General features: G+C 38.7%; 1 protein-coding gene across 1 annotated transcript; it reads right to left on the bottom strand.

The window, feature by feature from the left end:
• Positions 1–6,937: 6,937 nt before the first annotated feature.
• Positions 6,938–10,099, bottom strand: LOC141538898 (somatotropin). Its single transcript, XM_074260840.1, has 5 exons — positions 9,913–10,099; positions 9,063–9,220; positions 8,300–8,416; positions 7,627–7,788; positions 6,938–7,248 (listed from the first exon to the last, which is right to left on the bottom strand). Exons 1-5 carry the CDS (start codon positions 9,920–9,922, stop codon positions 7,048–7,050), a joined length of 648 nt encoding a protein of 215 aa, XP_074116941.1. The 5' UTR covers positions 9,923–10,099; the 3' UTR covers positions 6,938–7,047.
• Between the last annotated feature and the right edge of the window lie 6,185 nt (positions 10,100–16,284).

Raw genomic sequence — 16,284 nt, 5'->3', positions numbered from 1 at the left:
AGAGAGAGAGAGAGAGAGAGAGAGGGAGGGAGGGTGGAAGGGAGGAAGGGGAAGAAAGGAAAGAAGGAGGGAGGTTGATTGAGGTTAATTGTCCAGTTAGTGGGGGGTTTTGGACATCCAGTTCTGTCTTAGCAGTGATACAAATGTTATCTCTTTATAATACAGTAAACAGAGAGGAAATAGTCATAGAATTGTGTATATCCTGAACTGAAGAATAGGGTCCTCCATTGCACATATAAGGAAGTTTCCATATGAGATATTGCAATAGGCTGAAAGTATTATGAATGCTTCTTAGGTCTGGGCTATCATTGGCTAGACCTTTGTTATATGTAATAACATTTTCAATTTTTTTTTTTACAATACACTCAGTTAAAGGTATTCTTTTTCAGGCCAAGAATCACTATGATAGGACATCAAGGAGAGAGAGTAAAAGGAAGTATGCTTGAAGAGAACTTATCAGATATTCTAGACCCTCAGTATTACTGTTAATAGTCAGAACCAACTGGGTAAATAGTTTTTCTCCCCATTTTCTATGGAAAGCAAACCACCTCTCAAAAACTTCACTCCTTCATCCTCTAAGACCTTCCAGGGAAGGAGTTGTCTAGCAACCACTAAGTACTGTATAGGTAGCATTGTGGAGAGATCTCATTCTTTTTGGATGACAGTAAACATGCTACACATGCCAGACCAGTGCCTACTCTCCTGAGGGCACTGTTAACATCCCTCAGGTCTTTGCCACCACTTGCTACTGCTCCTCATTCTGTCTGAGACAAGGCATAATAATGCCCTCTTATGCTGACTGAGTATTAACGTGAGTGCCGACCCCTTTACCAATCAAAAGGACCTTCTGTTTTGAGCTAAGCGATACCCTCCTCTGCCAACGATTGAATGCTCTCTCTAGGAAGATGTGCAAGCATTGCCAGTGGTATTGCTTTGCTGGGATCCATGTTTTACCCCTCCATGCCAGCCAAGCATTGCCATGGATGCTGTCATTATTCCTTTGTCCTTAGCCATCTCGGGATCCACTCTACAAGGGCCTTGAACTCTTGAAAGAAAGAGAATTATGGAAAGAGCAGCATTCATTCTCTAGCCTCTCTCATCAACAAATCTCTGTTATGACCAAACATTATCTTTTCATTTGCCTTGCACCAAAGTTCCAATTAAGTCAACATCACACAGTACCAGTTGGTCTCTTGAATGTCATTTTACAAGTTCTAAACAGTTCTTTCTGAAGAATTCTTAAACAATCCCAAAATCCCAGCACCCCCAAATTAAAAAATTATGCAAATTCAACAAATGATACTTTACAATATTTATCATCTTTTATGACACAGTTTTTTTAAAATACAGCTTTTTATTTTCAAAACATTGACAACATTGACCCTTGCATAGCCTGTGTTTCAGATTTTCTCCTCCTTCCTCCTATCCCCTTCCCTAGATGGCAAATAATTTAATATATGTTAAACATGTTAAAATATATGTTAAATACAATATGTATAAACATATATATATATACAATTCTCTTGCTGCACAAGAGAAATCAGATCAAAAAAAGAAAGTAAATGAGTAAGAAAACAACATGCAAGCAAATAACAGCAAAAAGAGTGAGAATGCTATGTTGTGATCCACACTCAGTTCCCATAGTCCTTTCTCTGGGTATAGATGGCTCTCTTCATCACAAGATCATCGGAATTGGCATCATTCATCTCATTGTTGGAAAGTCACGTTCATCAGAATTGATTGTACAACACAGTTCTTTTTGTACACAGTCCTTAAGAGTTACAGAGCATATTTAGTCTCCAGTACACAGTTTGCTCTCCAATCCTTTCTAGGTTAATGGGGAAATCCTTACAATAGGAGGCTAAGGCTACCAAGAGTTGAACCAGAAGCAAGGAGGTCCTGTGGGGTTCCTTTTTCTATATAGCCTTCCCTCACTTCAGTGAAGAGATTCCTTTCTAATACTAACACCCATGCCAAATGTTGTAGGCCATGCCTAACTCAGACTACCCTAGTAGTTCAGGTTCAAGATTGAGGAAGCCTTCAAAGGTGAAACCAGCAGCTCTTTTGCCACTGTAGAGACTTTTGTAAATATATAGATAGTCTTTTCTAATTCTAAATGTTGTCCTTGTAAAATAGGTCCTTTGTAATTATTTGCTGAATTAAAATTTCCCTTTGCAGAATGGCCAATACAGTTTCAAGATTTTAAAAAGGAATTTATTCCAAATATGTATATCTCTGTCTACTAGTATGAACAGAAAATTGAAAGGGAAATTGTAAGACTTTGCTTGTTCAGTAGCATTCTCCATGCTCAAATTTCCTTGAGTCTATAAGGGCAGTAGAACTAAAAATTGGAATGCTTACAAACAACCTTGCTAAGGTATATGAAGCTGCTAATCAATGGATACAGCATTGGACTGGAAATCAGGACATAGACCTGGGGCTAGCTATGTGACTCTGGGTAAGTCACTTAACCCTTGCCTCAGTTTCCTCATCTGTAAAATGAGCTGGAGAAAGAAATGGCAGACAGTCAGCCCAAAGTCCTTTCTTTTGTCCTCAAGGACTGGAAGAACAAGAAATATATATATATATATATATATATATATATATATATATATATAATGCCTGGGAAGACTCTTTCTGTCTACTCCAATAATCCCAAGCATCCCCAAATGACTTGTTGCTTCTAATAATATTGTCCAGTATTACTAGATTTCATGAATTGTGTTCACTTTTTCTATTCTCAAGTTCAAACCACTTTCCCAGATAGTCCCATGTGATCATGCCATCATTTCCAATCTTCATGAAATCTACCAAAGAACTATATCTTAGGACACCAGATAGAAAGGACATTCCAAATTATTCTGAACACAATGCTGTCCCTTATCAAAAGGCAAGAGGACTCAATTTATGCTTTTAATGTATGATTAAACCCCACTGGTCTATAAAATTAATTTTTCTTTTGCTTTTTGCTGAGGCAATTAAAGTTAAGGGACTTGCCCAGGGTCACAAAACTAGGAAGTATTAAGTGTCTGAGATCACATTTGAACTCAGATCTTCTTGACTTCAGGGCTAGTGTTCTACCCACTGTGCCACTTGGCTGCCCCAGTCTATAGAAATTCTAAGTTGTATGTTGTATTTTAGTTAATGCTTACATACAGTAAGATTGGGGAAACAGGAAAGGGAATCCACTTTGGGAGAAAAAAAATCTTATCTCGCTGAGCTAGGTTGAGGGTTTGGAGTCATTATTGAGTGAAAGCAAAGTGGGAGGAAATATTACATTTGTATAAGCTTGGCAAAAGAATATGAAACCAAATTTGCTGGCATTTAAGTAGAAGACAGATTGAAGAAATAAAAAATTTGAGGCAGTCCAGTTTGTACCAGTCCAGATGAGAGATGATGAGTGTCTGAACTAGGGTGGTGGCCATATAAATGGTGAAAGGGATGGACTGAAAAGAAGTTGTGGTTGTAGAATTGACAAGATTAGACAATTGACTAGTTACAGGAGGTGAGGGAGAGTGAAGAATTGAGGGTAATTATGAAATTATGAACCTGAGTGACTAGAAGAATGGTAGTCCCATTGATAGAAATAGAACAATAGTCTCATTGATTGAAGTTTGGAAGAGGATGAGTTTGGTGTGGAAAGGCCATGAGTTTCATTTTGGCAATATTGAGTCAGAGATGCCTATAGGATATCCATTTGGAAGGGTCTGACAGATGGTTGGCAATTTGATAACTAAGGAGAAAAACTAGAAATGGATATATAAATCTTGAATTCATCTGCACAAAAATGATAGCTGTACTCATAAGAATTGATGAGATCACAGAGATAAAAGGTTAAGACAGAGGAGAGAAGACTAATGACAGATCTTTGTAGTATATTCACTATACAAGGTAGGACTTGTATGATGATTGAGCATAGGAGTCTGATAAGGAATTATAAAGAAAATAGGAGTGGGGGCAGGTAGATGGTACAGGAATGGTCCCTGAAATCAGGAACACCTGAATTTAAATCTGTCCTTAGACACTTATTACCTGTATGACCTTGGGCAAGTCACTTAACTCTGATTGTCTCTTCCCAACCAGGGAAAAGGAAAGGTAAGTTATCAGTGTCATGAAAATCCAGAGAGGAGAGAGGATCTAGGAATAGAGGGTAGTTGGCAAAGTCTTATGCTATAAAGAGGTCAAGAAGGATGAGGATTCAGAAAATACTACAGGATTTGGAAATTGAGAAATAAGTTAAAACTTTGAAGAGAGCAATTTCACTTGTACTGAGGCTAGAAGCCAAGTTGTGAAGGACTGAGAAATTACTGAGAGGTGAGCCAGAGTACAGTGCAGGAGGATAGATAACATCTTTTTAGGAGTTCTGCTTTGAAAAGAAGAAGAGATGAGAGGTTGAGGGGTCAAGTGAAAAGCTAGGTTTTTTAAAAGGATGAGGGAGAGTTAGTTTTGTATGTAGGCATCAGAGTGAGTCTTTAGTTAAGGAAAGATTAAAGATTAAAAAGAGAGGAATTGATTGCGGTGGGCGGGGGGGATATTCCTAAGGAAATGGGAGGAAATTGAATCAATAGAGATAAACAAAACAGCCAAAAAAGTTTATTCCATCCAAAGCTGAATTAATAGAGGCATAGTGTCTGGAATGAGGGTGCCGACAATCTCTTTGCACTCTTCTTTGGTCAGACCACAGCTGGAATATTCCATTAATGACGTGAGACTGGACTTGGTGATGTGTGACTTTGAATGTCCAATTCCTTGGAAAGTGCTCATATAACTTCCATGACATTTATATCACCTTTATTTCTAAATATCCTTCTTTCCTCCCCTACCCAGCAAGCTATCTCTTATAACACTTAAAAAAAAAAAAGAAAGAAAAAATAATTTCAGCCAAACAAAGGAAACCCATTAACCAAACTCAATAGCATATACAATATTCCAGATCTATAGTTTCCCACCTTTTTAAGGATGGGAGAAAAGTATCTATTTTCTCATCTCTTCTCTGATACCATGTCAGGGTTCTTTAAAAAGTCCAGTTTTCTAGTTTATATGTAATTATTAACTTATAAACTATTTGACAGAAGCACGAGTTGATCATTGTCCATTTAAATTCAATGAGAAATGAAGGGAAAACATTTTTTTTCTTTTCCTATTTATTTTTCTTTTAAAATCTAGCATGGATCAAAAGAACAATTACCAAGGAAGTAGATATCCAAAACAAAGGCTTAGAATCTGGTGGAAAAAACCAATGAAGTATCTCATTAATCAATTTTGTTTCAAAAGGAATAGTTCTAGATAAGACAAAATAAACCCATGTCTTTCAATAGGAAAAGCATTTTTGAGATAAATTAATGAAAAAATAGGATTCTTTTCCAACTTTCTCCTAATTTTTAAGCTGGGACAACTCTATCAGGAAGCAAGAAAGAAAACCTGGAACTCTCCACAGTATATGTAAAAAATCAAAGCTGACGAATCAAGAGAACATTATACACAGTAACAACAAAATTATTCTATGATCAACTGTGATGCACTTGGCTCTTTTCAACAGTACAATGATTAAAGATAATTCCAATAGAATTGGGAAGGAAAGTGCCATTGGCATCTAATGAGACAACTATGAAAACTGAATGTGGATTGAAGCATAGTGTTTTCACTATGTTGTTGCTATTTGCTTGTTTTTTTTTTCCTTTCTCGTATTTTTCCCCTTTTGATCTGATTTATCTTGCATAGCATGATAAATATAGAAATATATTTAGAGGAATTGCAAATGGATAACCATTTGCTATACTAGATTGCTGTCTTGGGGAAGAGGAAGGGAGAAAAATTTGGAACACAAAATTTTGAAAAGGTGAATGTTTAAAACTATCTTTGCTAATATTTTTGAAAAAATAAAATATTATTTAAAATAATCAAAGCTGAGCCTACCTTTTTGGTCTTAGAGCAAACTTCATCCCCTGTGACTGCCTTGTCTTTGGCCCCAAATACAAGCTGTGGTTGTAAACCACCTAAGCCTACTGTGCATATTCTACTCAGGTGGCATGAGATAAAGGGATAGAGTTTTGGCTTTGGAAGGAGGAAAATCTGAATTCAGGTTCTGTCTCTGACAAATACTTGATTCTGGCAAGTCACATAACTTATTGAGGTAGCATAGTATGGCTTTGGATTTGCAATTAGGAGACTTTGGCCAATGTCCCACCTCTCCTGTCTATATGATTTTAGACAAATCATGTAACTTCTTTGGTCCTCAGTTTCCCATCTGCAAAATGAGGGAAAGGGATTTGAACTAAATGGTACTGAGGTCCCTTCTAGTTCTAAATCTATAAAATTTCTCAGTGACAAAGGTAATTCTCTAAACTCATAGGTTACAGAAGAGCTGCTGATATATATTGGTGGAGTGAGTTTCAACATTGAACCCTATTCTGATTGTTTTGGACTAAGTTGAGTTCTTGTTTAATTTTCCCCTTCAATACAAAGGAAAGACTGTGCTCACTATTCTTAGAACTTTTTTTTTTACAACGTCTTAAGTGATTACTATCCTGCTTTTATAGCTCATGGACTCCTCAACTTCTAGTCTTTTCTCCTTTATGTTCTGTTCTTTTCTCTCCTTTGCCCCTTATCTGAGGATCTTAGGAATGAAGATAACTGAGTTAGGATGGGGGAAAATCCCTAGATTTGTGGCTGATTGGGCAAATGGGACTTAGATCCCCCAGGAAACAGGGTTGAGAGAATGGTGTTGGGAGAATGGTGTGGCAGAAATGGAGAAAACAGGAAAGGAATAAAAAACTTTTTCCTGAGTTCCAAACGGGGGACCCAGACTTCAATCCATTTTATAAGTTGGAGAAGCTGGGATACTCTGCCTTTGACACTTGTGGGCTCTTAGAGCATTCCCATTTAACTACCATTATCCCACCCCATCTTACCCCAATGATGCAGCAAATGCACACTGTTAGGTTTATGCAATTTTATTTTCTCAGTGGAAAGGTATGTTATTTGGGGGTGACCCTATCATCTTCCAAGAAGAGGCAGTGCCATAGGTGAGGGTGTAGCCAAGGGCCATCAGAAGGCACAGCTGCTCTCCACAAAACGCCGACACTTCATGACCCGGAGGTAGGTCTCAGCTTTGTGCAGGTCCTTCTTGAAGCAGGAGAGCAGCCCATAATTCTTGAGCAGTGCCTCATCACTGCGTAGATTTGTGTCAAATTTGTCATAGGTTGTCTTAAGAACCAGGCCACTCCTTGAGCTGCCATCTTCCAGTTCCTAAAAAGAAAGGGGAAAAACATTAAGGAGGAAGCTTTTCCATCTCACCTATTCCTTCTTCACTTCCCACCTGAGCTTAAAAATCAAGAAAATAAAATGGAAGTAGAATCATTGGCTCAAATGAAGGAAGGAAAAAAAGAGAATGGTTTCTTTATTAATCAAAACAGGCCTTGGATTTAGACTCTTCTGAAAGAAAAGAGAGATGGCAGCCTTCCTTCTTCCCTTCTTCCTCCCTAAATTTCTACGTCTTCTTTTTTCCTCCCTGCCAATCATGATTAAATTAGAAAGAATCCTAGACCTAAGGCAGGGACTAGTGGGAATAACTTTAGCAAAGTAGCTTGGCTTTTGGTATAAATCAGAGATTCCCTCCAATCTTACCTGCATCAGAGCCTGGATCCCTTCTTCCAGGTCCCTCAGCTTCTCATAGACCCGGTCCGAAGTCCCGAAGACCAGGCTGTTGGTAAAGACCCTGCTGAGAAACTGCACAGGGCTGAGCCAAGATTGGATAAGGAGAAGGGAAAAACGGAGCAATTCCACATCCTGGGGATGGAGAAGAAGGAAGAAAGAGAGGAAATTGTGAGCAGGAGCATTTAAAGGGAATTCTAGAACCAGGAAAGAGTTCATTTAATTCAAAACCTGTTTATTAGGGTTAATTATAGAGACCAGCAACTTCACCTATAGTCTTTTTTTTTTTCCCTTTCTTGTTTTACCCATTTTAGTAGGTATAAATTCAGAATAAAAATAAATTTAATAAATTAAGATTCTATTATGCACAAAACACTAAATTAATCTGTCCTGGGCACTTGCTCTTTCCCTGGGTAGCTGTTCTAATATCCTGGGATCTGAGTCTTCTTGATTTGCAGTGAGAAAGCTAGAGAAACAATTCTAATTTTGTGAGTAAAGAGAAGAGAGGAAGATGGAGGCTGCTCAGGCTTCTTGGGGCATTGGCAGGATTGAGTTTAGGGAGGACAGACAATTCAAGTTCTTTCTTTGTCTCACCTGGAGTGTGACAAGAGGCTGAGGGTGGGGGTGGGAAGGGGGAGTCACTCACAGATCTCTGCTGGGCCTCGTCCTTGCCAGTGGGAGCTGGGATGGTCTCAGAGAAACAGAAAGCTGTCTGGGTACTCTGGATGGAATGTCTCTGTGCCTCTGGAATGTAGGTACGTTCCTGTGTAAATAGCCAAACAAAGGTAATGAGTGACCAAAGTCAGGACTAAGATCAGATCCGAGATGCCTCTTCTAAGAAGCTCTCTCCAATTCCGACTCCTGTCCTCTTTCCATCTTCCCCAAACTCTGATCATGTCACCATTTTGAATCCCCCTCAGTACTTATGCCCAATTGCTTATACTTTTTTTATGTGAATGTCCAAATTGAATTTAAATAACTCCCCATCTCATCTCTTCAATACTCACCATTTTGGAGCCATCTTTGATATTTTTCTTTGACTTCCCCACCCCTCCAGTCAGTCACCACCAAGTCTTTCCAGTTCTTCCTGAATGACATTTCTTGAATTTACCCTTTCTCTACATTCTTCCTACCACCATCTTAGCCCAGGTTCTTACTCCTGCACACTTGGGTTATTGTCATATATTCCTACTTATCCTTTCTCATTTTAGTGTTCTTTCTTCAATCAACCTATTATACTAAGACTCATCTTTTTCAAGGAAAACTGTTTATAGGACTATGGAATCTTCTTATTCCCTTTCATATTGAATTAAAGTTTTTTACAGACTTCCTTCAAAACCCCTCTACTACCTTGTCTTTGCTCTGCTCCAATTCCCCTTTACCCAAATCCCCATCCCTCATGGACTCACAAACTCCTTGTATGTGTCAGCAACTAGCTGGTGCAAATGCTGAGCACGAAGTACGGCATTGGCAAAGAGGCTGGACAGAGGCATGGCCGGGAAGGCACCAGCTCTCTGTGGCCCCAGCAAGGTGAAAGTGATGAGGAGCAACAGGGAGACTCGGGTACCTGGAAAAAGAAAGGAAGAATTTCTCTTCTATAACTAGCTTCACTAGTGCCTATCCTGATCCCTTAAGAACGTCTTCTTTTCGGCTAATGGTAGCTGGATGATTAACTTGGCACCCAGCCCTCAAATCTGGATCCTTAGTTTTCATTTCCCCATGATTCCCCCTTCCTAACCTCCATTTTTGCCATTTGATGGTCTAAACTAGCTCTTAGCATCTCGTCCCACATACTTGGATTCTCTACTAGGGTCAGGAAATGTTTTAACTGTTGTTAAACTTCTGAACCAAGAAAAGACTCAAAAGAAAATTTTACCTGTTTTCAGAAGACAAGGCTCTATTTGTCCTTCTTGACTCTGCTTCCTGGGAATCCCCCTGAAGTTCGTCCCCATGGATCTTCCCTCTGTCTCAGCCCTATCTAGTCCCTTCATTAGGTTTCCCTTCTTTTTCACCACCCATTTGGGAACTAGATAAGGTTCTCTGTTGTCTTTGGGCACAGAAAGAGGATGGGACCTGTTGTTTTCTTTCCCCAAAAAGGTTAGAATGGGAGTGAAAGGGATGAAACTGAAGCAGGTGGAATAGAAGGTAAAAAAAGAAGGAAGTATTTCTGACAAGAAGGATATAAAAACTATTGGTCCAAGAGGAAAGAAAGGGGATAGGGAAATGGATGATGGTCTTTGAGATATCTGGGTAGAGTACCTGGAGCCATCTCTGCTGGACAAACTGGTCACAGGATCCTGGTTGATGTAGGTGGCTGAGTCCTAGGTCTCTGGAACTGCTCCCCTTCAGCACCTCCTTATACCCTAGTCCCCCCTCATCTCCCCCACCTTTCTCCTCCATTATGCATTGCTCAGTACCACTGGGGGCTGAACTGATGGATAATTTAAAGGCAGAAAGGCTGAATCCTCCCACTCAGATTCTGTTTCATAGCTCCTTCATCCCATTCTGGGGTGTCATTCTCCCCCCCCTCTGTACCCAACCTTTAGAGCCTTCTCACCTGCCTTCCCCCCTCCCACCTCCCTTCACACATGAACATTGAGTCTGTGTCTGCCCCACCTGCCTTAGCCTGAGGACTCTGTGTTCTCCCAGCATCCAGAGTATTTGGACAAATGCAAAGAAAATATCCAGGCAGGGAAACAGATAGAAGGGATTTAGGGCTAAAGAAATTGGGGGGGGGGGAGTTGAAATGGAGAAGGGCAGCTCCTATAGGCAAATTCTCAGAATTTATCTGGGAAAGAAATGGGTCATGTTCAATGGGTACCATTAAAAAAAAAATTCATCTTTGTTTTTTTTTTTTTTAGTGGTGGCAACAGCAGTGGTCTTTCAATGCTCTGATATCATTGAGTTGTAGACCTAGTCCCCAATCTCTAGTATTATGGAGAAAAAGTTGGGATAATCCCTTATTAGAAATACTTCTGAATACTTTTTACCCACACTGTATTCCCTTCTTACAGCACAGAGAATAGGTCTATATTGGCCATCAATCATCAAAAGGTTGTTCAGGAAAGGAAGACCAGTTCTCCACTGTTCTTTGCCCCTTACAACTTCCCTAACCAGGCCCTAATGCCTTCTTTGATTTGGGGGGCCTGCTAGATGACCACTGGAGAGCACTATTTCAAATAACCTTTTTCTATGGGCCATATGTCCTTTTGGTTTGGGAGCTTGAGTCTTGCTGTGGATCTTAAAGACTCAGAATTTGGGGTCTGGGGAATGATGGTAGAGGCAAATCCTTCTCTTTCCCCTAGAATGAAAGAAAATAGACAGCCTCTCTGTGTTTGGGGGCAAGATTTCCAGTGGTTTCTCAGGCCTAATCCAAGGTTGGGTGTTGGGGAGGACAGGTTGCTTTCTTTTTATGAATCAGTGAATCAGGAAGGTCGCCCAGAAGATTTGGGCAAATGTTATATATTTTCTCTACTTCCTTCCATAAAATCCCATTTTATCAAGAAGAAGCAGATTTATATGGAAATAAAGAGAATCCATAGCGAAAAAAAGCCATGGAATCACAGAATGTCAGAGGTGGAAGGGACCTGAAAGATCCAGTATTCCAGTCCTCTATTTTTGCAGATAAGCACAGAGTAATTCAGTGAAAGGAGAATATTTTAAAGAGAGGCAGGAATAGTCTTGGATATGTTTTTTTAGTGGTGGGGAACATTTATTTGCTATATAGGATGACTTTTTTGTGAGTAGCCTGAGGAGGCTTATTGAGGGAAATTATGCTAATGGGGGAAAAACAAAAACAAAAAAGCACATATTAAAAACTTTTTGTTGGAAACAACTTGTGATTTCATTGGTATTGTGAAGTTCTGATGAAGAAACTCCCTCTATCAAACCAGATCGAACCAGCTGTTGTTATTCAGTTATTTCAGTTTTGTCTGCCTCTTCATGATCCCATCTGGTATTTTCTTGGCAAAGACACTAGAATGATTTGCCATTTCCTTCTCCAGCTCATTTTTAGAGATACAGAAACTGAGGCAAACAGAGTGAAATGGCAGGGTTATACAGATAGTAAGAGTCTAAACTCAAATTTGAATTCAGGATTTCCTGACTTCAGGCCAAAAGCTCTCTTTACTCGACCACCTTAGTTGCTGATCAAATCAGCACTTGCTATGCAATTTTTGGTATTAAAGAATTGGCTCACACAAGTGGTATGTAGCAGAGTCAGGACTTAAAACTTCATGATGGTGATAATTATGGTGGTGGTGTTGACAAAGATGATGATGATATAATGGTGATTTATTATTTACATAGCACTTTAAGGTTTTCAAAGCACTTTGCAAATATTATCTCATTTAAAACTCACAATATCTGGGTGAAATAGCCTACATGGGTAATAAGGCTCTTTTTATCCATTTTATAAATAAGGAATTGAGGCTCAGAAATAGAGTGACCTGTTCAACACCCACATAGTAAATCTCAAAGGTAAGAGCTGAACCAGGATCTCAGCTACTTACAATCTAGCATATAGCTGTTTGATTTTTTTATTAGAGCTTCAGGTGATGTAAGTTCTTTTCTTCTTTATTTAATCATCTTTGAAAATAGACCTCATAGTGATATTGCTTGGGGGGAAAGGAAAAAAAAAAAGGAAAAAAATTACGTGATAAATTTATTGTAATTAAAAGGAATAGAAAATTGTACACACATAATAGTTTTGCAGTTACATGTACAATCATCCTTTTATTATTCTACTATGTTATGGAAATTATTTTTATTTAATTAATTAAAAATAAAATGTAAAAAACTATAGATAGAACTTGAGTTGTGTAAGGTGTGACATAGGAAGGAGGGGGAGAGTTGGGAGGAAGAGGAAGAGGAACTATGGATGAGAATCTGGTGAGGAAGTCATTAGATTAAATCCCCAAAAGAGATAGAATTGTAAACCAGTCTTGGAAGAAGAAGGATTCCCGAGGGAAAACAGCTCCCTTCAGAGTCACAGATCAGGGATATGACCCAGGAAATTTAAGAGATCTAGATTGTGCTCAGACAACTGGTCAGAACCAAAAATGAAGGAATGGGGAGAAAAGATTGATACTTTGGAATGGCATCTAGAGCAGTTATTTGACAATTTATTTCTCTTATATATAGGAACATTTTTTTAATTAAAAATTTCCCTACTTAATAGTATTTTATTTTTTCAATTTTATGTAAAGATAGTTTTCAACATTCACTTTTATAAGATTGAATTCCAAATTTTTTTTTCTCTCTCACCTCCCCAAAACAGCAAACACTCTACACAGGAACATTTTGAATAGATTTGGGAGTTCATCTTCTCCCTACCCTCAGCTGCTAATAGCTGGAGTAGGATTATACTAAATCATCCATGTGATCCATGTGTGGAAACAGCCATCAAAAGTTCTTACAAACATTGGAACTGATAGCCTAGGTCAGATCCATGATTTGTCAAGACTAGAGTTCTGGCTCTAGATGTTAAGATCTCAGTTATTCTCTCTGATAACTACCTTAGGACATACTGTTTCTCTCAGCACTGTTCCATCATCCATTAATTTATTTCAATATTGCTTGAAACTGTTTATATTTTCATTCTTGACCACTTTGGAGGAAATGTCCTTATTGGGTAAAATTGGCGTCTCTTTAATCGACTCCCCTTAGTTCTTACATGATCAGATTGGGTGAACAAGCCTTTTCATGGTTTGAATATAAACTCCTTTTATTGATTTTAGTCAGTCTGTCCTCGTATGCCTCACAGGATCATAGATCTAGAGCTGAACAGAATCTGAGAAGTCAAAGAATTCACATATACCCTCCCCCCTCTCATTTTAAAGATGAGGAAACTGAGACCCAGGGAGGTTGGAACTTGCTGTCTGAATTCACACAAGTAGTAAGAATGACAAATGATATTTGGACTCATATGTTAAATATGTCCCCATTTCTTAAGTCTCTCCTCCCTGCCAAGAGGTCCCTATCCTTCTGACCATTTAGTTATTCTATTCCTAGTTGAAACTTAGTCTATTACAAAGTATATATTTGAATCCCAGAAACTACCTCTGTACTTGGTGTTTCCAGGCATAAAGAGATTGTATCTTTTATTCAATTTGCACTAACACATTGTACTGATATCTTCAGAGAATAATATTAATAAACCAAGTCAACAATTTGTTAAGTGCTTATTATGTGCCAGGTATTGTGTGTGCTAAGTGCCAGAAATATAAATATAAAAAGAAAAGAAAGCCAATTCCTACTCTCAGGGAGTTTATATTCAAATTAGAGAAGATAACATTTATAAAGGAGCCTGAAAAGGTGTGTGGGGGCGAGGCGATTGGGGGACTTGTGCAAAGAATTTTTGGAGGTGTATGGAGGAAAGATATTCAAGTTAGACATGGTGAAGTCCAGAAAGTCAGAAGTGGAGCTAGTAGAAAAATGGAGTCCTCATAGTTGATCCAGGTATTTCTTTTAAATTAAGATGTCTCCCCACCCATTCTCATTTCCTCACCTTCCCCTTTTCAGCTTCCTAATTTTTTTTTTTTTTAAATACCTTCTTATATTCTAAGTACTGTGGTAGGCATTGAGACTACAAAGAAAAAAGAGTGATAATCCCTGTCCTCAAGAAGCTTACATTCTTTTTTTTTTTTTCCTTTTCCTTGCTTTAAATTTTTTTTTTAATTACATTTTATGGGGCAGCTAATTGGTGTGATGGATAGAAGACCAGCCCTAAAGTCAGGAGGACCTGAGTTCAAATTTGACCTCAGACACTTAACACTTCCTGGCTATGTGACCTTGGGCAAGTCACTTAACCCCAATTGCCTAAGCAAATAAAAAAAAATTACATTTTATTTTAATATTCATTTTTTAAATTTGAGCTCTCAGTTCTCTCCATCCTGGCAGCTCCTCCTTTATCCATTAAGAAAGCAAGAAATATTACATCAATGAAGTCAATAGAAAACATATGTCCATATTGGTCATGTTGTACACACACACACACACACACACACACACACACACACACACATACACACACATAAAACCAAATACCAAGAATATTTAAGTAAGTGGGGGATGGGGAAGTATACTTTAATTTGTACTTAGTCCATTATACTCTGTGGATATAGATAGTTTTTTTTAAATGAGTCTTTTGGAATTGTCTTGGATCATTGTATTTATCAGAATAGCTAAACCATTCACAGCTGATCATAGTACAACATTGCTATTACTAGGCACAATGTTCTCCTGGTTCTGCTCACTTCACTTTGGATCAGTTCATATAAGACTTCCCAGATTTTTTCTGAAACCATCTTGCTTGTCATTTCCTGTAGCACAGTAGTATTCCAACCTAATCTTATACCACTTTTTCAGCCATTTCCCAATTGATGGGTATTCTCTCAATTTCCAATTCCGTGGAGCTCTTACAACTATTTTTGTACATGTGGGTCCTTTTCCTTTTCTTCTGACTATATATTGTACATACAAGAACAGACATTGTTAATATTAAATATAATGTTACATACCATTCCCTAAATGACCCTAGTAATGTCAGAATGTCAGTAGCTTTCTCAAAAAGATAGTATCAACTAGGCTGAGCTGAGTCCTATCTTCAGGTCCTATCCCAAGATCTTGCCTTGCCTGGGGAACCCTGCTCAAGCTGGATCTAGACTTATGATGTCCTTGCCTTCTTCCATTGGAATTCATGGCATGAAGGGCAAAACAGCTAGAATGAAGTGATTCCTTTTGCTCAGATTGTCTGGGGTGGCTGGGATCTTCTGACTAGACTGTGTTACTCATTTTACTTACCTTGTGCTGTCTCTTCCCCTTTCCCTCCTAAGAATATGAAAGACTTTCCTATAGACTTCTAGTGTGGGAATTCATTGTACTCTGTCTGTACTCATGAAACATCCCCCAGAGTGGTGGGTTTGCTACCTGTTATCTCAATTAAAGCTCTTTATTTCTCAACTCAGCTTTGTTTTACTTCAGGACTCAAAAGTGCTTAAAGGATTATAAAGAAACAATTATTTGAAGTAAGCAGTGCAAGTTCTTTTTTTATCGCCATTTATCAGATAAAAAAAACCTGAAGCTCTGAGAGGTAAATGATTTGTGCATGGCCACATAGGTAGCCTTCATGGAAGCAATCTGGACTTTGCCTCAGGGCACCAAGAATTAGAAGGGTACATTTTCTTTACTAGCCCTAAGTTTCTTGGTCCTTATGCTCCACCATTGTTGTTTAACTACCCCATTCATTATTCTTGTGCAACCCTAGAGCTGAGAGAAATAAATGCTTCTTACCTATTTCCCACCAAAATTCCACCATTCCTATTTCCCACCAAATGTAAACCATCAGTCTGTCACATCCCCCATTGCTTCCTACCACGGATAGGGCTGTCAGTAAATATAGGTTATAATGTAGGAACATAAGCTGGTCTCTATGAGCAATAGATTAACCATTCACTGGCTCAATGTACTGGACCCCAAAGGGGTTATATGACAAAGCCATCTGTGTCAAAATGAAGGTTAAGGTTGATTGCTAGACAGCCATGAATAAATCTTGGGCCAGGTGTGCCCAGCCCTATGGTGTCAAGGGTGGGGTCCTGAGGTCTTTCTACACTCTAGGTGATCTTGCCCCCA

This window comes from Sminthopsis crassicaudata, chromosome 4, assembly GCF_048593235.1.
Source record: "Sminthopsis crassicaudata isolate SCR6 chromosome 4, ASM4859323v1, whole genome shotgun sequence".
NCBI classification, from domain to species: Eukaryota; Metazoa; Chordata; class Mammalia; order Dasyuromorphia; family Dasyuridae; genus Sminthopsis; species Sminthopsis crassicaudata.
The sequence above is the reverse complement of the archived record's forward strand: the minus strand, read 5'-3'. Positions and strand labels throughout refer to the sequence as shown.

Coding starts and splice junctions, on each gene's coding strand:
- LOC141538898 (XM_074260840.1), bottom strand. Junction 7,789..8,299: donor ACGAGGCCCAGCAGAGATCT/GTGAGTGACTCC, acceptor CTCCATCCCCAG/GATGTGGAATTGCTCCGTTT. Junction 7,249..7,626: donor GGATCCAGGCTCTGATGCAG/GTAAGATTGGAG, acceptor CTTTCTTTTTAG/GAACTGGAAGATGGCAGCTC.